At 38.7% G+C, this 7134-nt stretch overlaps 1 protein-coding gene and 1 long non-coding RNA gene across 2 annotated transcripts in view; both read left to right on the top strand.

Moving 5' to 3' along the window:
• The window catches only part of LOC117525607, an 87236-nt gene that overhangs the window by 46639 nt on the left and 33463 nt on the right, over window positions 1-7134 (top strand). The gene's annotated exons all lie outside the window — the stretch shown is intronic.
• On the top strand, window positions 1736-6986 carry polr1e (RNA polymerase I subunit E). The gene is made up of 12 exons (XM_034187502.1): window positions 1736-1827; window positions 2121-2224; window positions 2311-2387; window positions 2467-2552; window positions 4785-4840; window positions 4952-5096; window positions 5312-5422; window positions 5515-5611; window positions 5685-5815; window positions 5896-5977; window positions 6173-6304; window positions 6494-6986. Exons 1-12 carry the CDS (start codon window positions 1764-1766, stop codon window positions 6657-6659), a joined length of 1251 nt encoding a protein of 416 aa, XP_034043393.1. The 5' UTR covers window positions 1736-1763; the 3' UTR covers window positions 6660-6986.

The following is a 7134-nucleotide window of genomic DNA, read 5'->3' as shown; positions in this document are numbered from 1 at the left end:
AGAAAAAAGCTCCAATCGTGTTGACAACTGTACCATATTATTTGTCTGATCATAAACATTCCAAAAAGGTATAGTTTAGACTATCTATGATGGAATGTCATGCAGTTATGGGGTAAAAACAGCAAAACATGCTCCAGTTTTGGTAAAAAGTGATGCAAATTATTGATATACTTAATAGGGTTTTAAAAAGGAATAGTTTGCTCCATCTGTCATGCGTAGTTATGTTACGGGGTAATATATGCCATATATTATCGAGTCCAATGGATCTCAACCTTGTTTGACCTTTACTTTGGAGACCAAGCATTCATCATGGTTAAAACTATTCCATTTATTCATCCTATTAACTCAAGTTGAAGTGTTGAGAATTTAAGTAGATATTTAGTTGAGAAAAATTAGATCATTGCTAGTATTTGTGTCAGGTGAAAAGTGAGGGAACAGACTTATGTCAAAATATCAAAAAGTTTGCTGACAAGTTCAGAGATGCAGTGCTAAAAATAACAAATTTGTTAGTCCTTAGATCGCTGGTTAACGTCCCAGTCTCACAACAATACAGAAATATGGCGGAAGTACCAGGACCTTAAAGACACAGACTTTAGATCCTCTGTAAAAATATCAGCATCAACAAACACATCAGTCCAGCGACCTCATGACTCCATAAACTCTTCTCAGGCATCTCTCGATCTCAAAGGCAGAGGACACAGAGACGGCAGTCTGCAGTAAAGCCATTAAAGAAGGGATCAGAGCTTTCACAGCTTTAAGAGGATCCATAATCTTTAAAGCTGATGGAACAGAAAAGGGAACAGACACAAGCATGGAAAGTTGTTATTATACCTACAGGGCCTGAATGGGGAGTAGGTGGAAGTGCTCTGAGAAACGGTTCTCTAACTTTAATAAGATCAGGGATTGATTTTGCAAGTGTGGTGCACAACTCAGCAGTACAAAGGTTACTAAAGGAGCTGAATGTGATATAAACTCGACACACTCAGGTTATTATTTGACGGTATTAAGACTTCACTCTAGTTAAAAATGGGAAAATTACCACATTATTTTAAGATACAAGACGTTTTTGATGAAAAAGGGGCACAGGGAAAATGATCCAGGTATGATGTGCTGGAAAAGCAAAGGAAGGAAGGTTTGTTTGGGTAGCAAGCAATGCAGTGAAAGATACAGTTCCTCAGTTTCTTACATGGCAACTCAGCCTCCCTCTGTCCTGATATTTGTTTCATTCAAGAGAAAATTAAGAGATAAAGGAAAAAAAAATCTGAGTTTGTAACTCTTGTTTTGGTGGATTATAGACAGCAAACAATCCACAAAATATTTACCCCAGGACTGATATTTAACTCTTCTCCATTTTCACCCAGAAAAAGTAGGTCAAGGTCAGCATACTTTGAACACATGACAGAGGATTGTATAATGGACTTATATCCCAAACATTTTGGGTCTGTGACAGTTTTTTGTTGAGTAATTGCACAGTGAAGGACATGTAGGCATGTATGTCCTTCACTGCACCCATTTCATCCCAGCTCATACAGGCATCAAAGGGAATTAAATAGTACTGTTTAAGCAAGTTTCGAAACAGAATAGAATTAATAGAAATCTGCTATACGAATACGGCTTCGTACGGTACGGATAACCACTGCCTAGAATTATAGAGTAAAAATTAAAGTTTAATTGGTGGCGATAATGCGCCAAATAGGTAATAGTGCCAACCGCCATTTAATCAGAAGAAGAAGAATCTGACAACAACAACAAGAACAACAACAATGGCTGTGTCCTGCTCGTTTGTGTCGTGTGGGGAAGAAAAAAATAACGATCAAGCTTTAATTGGTAATTAAACTGCGTGTTTGTGCATGCTAAACATTTAATAACAAAAACATTACGAAAACAAATGGTTGTGAGTGTATTTAAACAAACTTTAAAAGCACACGTGGGTGCTAGCTAAAGTGCTAATGGAACAGTCCAGAGTAGATTCTGAGGGATAAATTAATTTCTTAAGCTGTGTAATAATTTAATTCGTTCATATTTTTTATTATTACTTTGTGTTGTATTGACTGTACCAAGTAAAGGCGTAGATTAGGATAAATTACGCTACGGCTGTGTTCCTGTCTCCATGTGAACAGTTCGGTTTTCAAATGGCAGCGTTAAAAACACAGACAAACTGGATTTCACTACCTACAAGAACACAGATGAAAAGAATCCTCGAAAAAAGAACAGACGTTTAGTGGTGAGGAGGGAAAAATAGCAGCATTATTTTATCTGGACCCTCCCTACGTGTTTTGTATGCGTGTTTTTCCTCTTTTTTATGTCCAGGTTGCAGAATCAAACAGATTGTGTTATGTGGGAAATAATTTTGGAAATGGGTCCTTGAAGTGCAACAATCTCTGCAAGTAAGTGAAAGAGAAGCACAGAGTAAGATGTTTGCTTTGATAAAATGATGTTAATGCACAGTGTCCTATGTCTGTGCAGGTATTATGTGGGCGTGTTGAACAAAGAGACAATGCAGATGGAGGTGCACAGAGCCGAGCTCTTCAACGTGCTGCCTGTTATACCAGGTAACCCAAACCATCTCTACCACTCAGTGTGAGACTGTAAGATTAGGGATGTTCTGAGATTTTTTTAGGCTTTTGGATGAAGGTTCATAGTATTGCCATCAAGATTTATAGCTGATGATTTTCTGAAAAAAAAAAACAAAAAACAAAAAAAACATTTGACTAATTTTTCTGAGATTTACAGTCAATCCTTGGGGGACTGTCTGGTCATGGTGAGTTGGACTTTCTAATTGAATCTTTGTGGGCCCCCAGGAAGTGGGGGAAAATGTCATTTTTTCAATATGTTTAATTTATTGCAGAAAATCTGTAAAAAAACAAACAAAACAAAAACCAAACAAACTCTGCTTAACCCTTGTATGGTATTTGGATCTGTGAGACCCATTTTCTTTTTCTTTTTTTGTAATCAAAAGAAAAATTATATTCATTATTTAAGTGGGATGAAGTAAACCTGTCTTGAGTATTTTAACATAATATTGTTTATTTGTGATGAATTAAAAACCCAGAAATGCAGCGGGTTCACCTGACTCAGGCATACTGGCTGAATAACAAAAATAGTGATCTGCTGAATTTTATTCTATTTATTTATTTATTTATTTTGCAAAAACTATTCAATGAATTTCTTAATTTTGTATAGAAATTTCTTGGGTGACTATTTGGCCATGGTAAGTCGGACTTTCATATTGAAGCCCCATGTGCTCCCTACAAGGGTAAACAGTTTTAGGCAAATAAATACAAATTACTTACCCCACATTTGGTCATAATTACTCTGCCCAAAGGACTTCAGAGTCTCTTGACTCTCTTTTTCTGTTTTGCCACTAACTGGATCCTCATTCTTTCAGTATTCCAGAATGGGCTAATAGTGGCCTAATAGTAACCAAAGTAATGAGCTTGATTTTTCCTCAATTATACCACATGATGGTTTCATGCTAAAGCTTGTCAAATAATTATGCATTGCCACAGCGAATCAAGTCACTTCACAGACATTGCGATCATACAACATGTTGACAATAGTGGGCTGAACAGCAACAGCAGCATACTTTAAATTATTCCAACTTTCCAGGGGTGTGTGTGTTAGCAGGTGGGGGAAAGGGTGCACATGGACCATCAGTATCTCACAGGTGACCTTCAGTGTCTCCTGATACTGTGATACAGATAGTTTTAAATCCATCCATTAATCCATTTTCTTTACTTGCCTATGCCAATTAAGGGACACAGGGGGAGACTGGAGCCCCTCCCAGCATTTATTGGGTGGCAGGTGGGGTACACCCTGAACAGGACACCAGTCTGTTGCACGGCCAGATGCCTTTACTGATACTTTTAAAATAAAACTTATTTTTATTACTTTCCCCCCCACATAAAAATAATTACCGTATTATGGTATAATTCTTTAATGATTTGATAGTTAATGTCAATACAGTATAAATACAGCTGTCTTCTGGGTTTTTACAGAAACATTTTTCCAAAAATCTCAGACTGCTGCTTCCTGTAGAGCTGAAAATTTTATTTTGTGACAAACTGAACATTATATACTGCTATTAAAATTGTTATTAAGAAAATTACTGCAATAGATAATACAATAACCTGCTGTGTGTTCAGCAATGTCTCTGCCACACAGAGACAAGACTGATTCAGTGTGAGCTTTAAAATGAAGAAATAAATCCTATGATTTCCTGTAGAGTTGAATTACAACAGTATATTAGTGAGGAACTTAAGAAGAGAAACAAAAATAAAGCAAAAACTAAAAATGGCTCTGCCCTGCTGCCTTCCCCCTTCATGTTGCTTGATTGAGTTGTAGCAGAGCTGTGATGTTTAGTTGCTGCAGCATGACTTGCTTTGTACAAGCAGACGTGGAGCAAAACAAGCTGTTTATTTCTGCCTAAAATGCTGACTCAGTATTTGGACGCCATTAAGACAGAGTGCTGTGCAAGCAGTTAAGTGCAGCTGTTTCCAGAGTGGAAGGCTCCTGGTTCAAGGCCACCCCTCCTTATTCTCCATTTAATGTGGAATTGTGTCAAGAAGGGCATCCGCCAAAAAAACTTGTGCCGAATCAACATGCAGATCCTCCTCAGATCTGCTGCGGTGGCCCTGAGTGAAAAGGCCAAAGGATTATTATTACTGTTGTTGTAAAGTGGACACGTTGCCCTAATTTACTCTTAAATATTCAAACAGTTTCTGAAAGAATTATGCTTGAACAACTTTTAGGTTGATATTTTCACTCTACTGTTTTTCCACCAGGAGAGACGACTGAATCTCAAAAGTCCGAAGACACGACTCAGACGTACAGAGACAAGGTAAAATGATTTGTACCTTTTTTCTGCAATAAGATCAGTCAAGACTAAGAACAAACTGTATCGCCTGTTTTCATCTAAAATTGGGCTTTGGGGGACTTTTTTTTTTTTTAGGTTGATTCTCTGATTGAGGTGTTTGGCACCAACAAACAGAAGAGAGCGCTGAGCTCCCGCAGACTCAATCAGGTGGGCAGTGACACTCTGCATCAAGCAGTGGCTAAAGCTGCCAGCACTGTGATCGACCAGAAGGGTGTGAAAGGTATGTTACCTTATCAGGTTGCTCAGTTCTTTTGGGTCACCAAAGGGCCTTTTCACACCACAGTTGTTTAGCCTGTGACCAAGCTATATGTTTGGAAATCATCTTAAAATTCTAACCACCATTCTTTAGCGAACTTTAGATTTCACCCTACTTCAGTCACTGTTTGTTTTTAATCATCCTCCCAGTGTCAAGCTTTTCTTTTCTTTTCTCCCCAGCTTTGCAACAAGAAGTAGCTGACATGGATTCACAGGGAGAGCACGTGCTTCATCTCCCTCCCTGCAACGCAGACACAGACCTACCTGAGAATGTCTACCCGTTTGATGATCGTATCCTTCCTCTGCTGTGCGAAAACTGTTGAGTAGATAACATTCAAAGACACATCCTCGGTTTGTTCGTTCGACTTTAACAATATCCGCAGTTTTAAGTCCAGTAGAGTTTGAGGCTTTGGAGCAGGCTGGTTCCAAGATGGCAGCACTAACCCCTGAAGAGCTGCAGACACTGAGAGATAATGGCAGGTAGGACACAGGCTGAAGCTTAAAAAAAAAAAAAAAAAAATTCATGTTCAGAATTCTTGTCTTCTCATTTAAGGCGTTTGTCCGTCTTGAAGCATCTGGAGACACTTCCAAGTGCAGGTGAAGCCAAAGAGAAAATTGCACGTTGTGCCTATTACTTGTCTCTGCTCCTCAAACTGGTGCAGCAGAGGAGCATCACCTCTAAGTGTGAGTAATCTTTGATGTTGTGTGATCTACAGTCTTTGCAGCCTGTGCATACAGCTTTAATTGTTGTTGTTGATGTCCAGTTGGGCAGGAGGAAGGTTGCCCTCGTATCATTCAGATCAAACTGCTCAGGACCTTCACTGTGGAGACGTTCAACAACGGCAGGCTAGTTTTTACCATTGTGTAACCATAGTGTCTCAAAAATAAGTGCGAGTCCAATTATATTTTCTGTGATGGTTCTAGTTTAATTATCAGTATCACTGAGCCCTTTTAGTTCTCAGTGATATGTTAAAAAAATCACTCCAGCCCTTAATCATAAAATATGTAGCAAACCATCTTACAGTAATTTTGTGTTTTTAGGATTCAAAACATGGTCTCAGCATCAATGCGTACCAAATTAGCAGCATACTGCTTGGCACTCCTTCTGCATATGGGTCACATGACTGCTGATCTCACGTCACTGCACCGTGATTTGGGAATTACTGAGACCAGGTACGAAACAGTGTCGTCTGAATTATTTGCATATTTTAGTGTGTACATTATTTGTGAACACACAAACACTTGTGCAAACATTTAAGGATGTGACTTTGTTCTGTTGTTGCACCATGTCATATAACTGTCACAACGATATGCAGAAATATTAACTCGGACAATGGAACTGATCAGTATCTGTTATTTTAGGATGCTTGAAGTTGCAAAGTCAATGGGGCTGACCATCAGTAACCCAGGAAGAGCAAAGGGTGATGACCCAGGAGTGCAAGATGAACATAGACGGGCCTCGCTTGTTCTCCCTCTGCCCAAATATGAACCGTTCCGAGAGAGAAGAAAACGCAAGAAAATGCGCTAGTTACCGAGATGGGATGGGACAAAAGAGGAAGACCTGGAGAGATGAAGACAAAATCTGGAAATTCCACAAACAAAAAACTTTTAATAATGCAGTACCCTAAGCTCACTGTACAAGATAAAGAGAATATTGTGCTGTAAACAAATTCTAGACGACTCAGGACATCTAGCTTAGTTTAAGACATACAGTATAGGCACATCTGTAGAGGTCACATGTTGCACAGTTCCTTCTGTACCTGGCTGTTACAGGAGTCTCTGCTGTTGTCACATTTTGTAACATACTCCTTTGATAAAATTCATAATTTGACCAAATAAAGGTCTACTAAGGTCACTGTTATTGGTGGGTGGGTGGGGGGGAAGTAGCAATATTAAAACACATACATACACTTTTATTCTTTCCAAACATCAGTGACATAAATAAATCTCAGCCTGGAGGTCACAATTAATTATGGTATAGTTTAAACTAATTTTATGGGTGG

Source organism: Thalassophryne amazonica, chromosome 15 (genome assembly GCF_902500255.1).
Source record: "Thalassophryne amazonica chromosome 15, fThaAma1.1, whole genome shotgun sequence".
Taxonomy (NCBI): domain Eukaryota; kingdom Metazoa; phylum Chordata; class Actinopteri; order Batrachoidiformes; family Batrachoididae; genus Thalassophryne; species Thalassophryne amazonica.
This window is presented reverse-complemented; position numbering and strand designations above follow the sequence as displayed.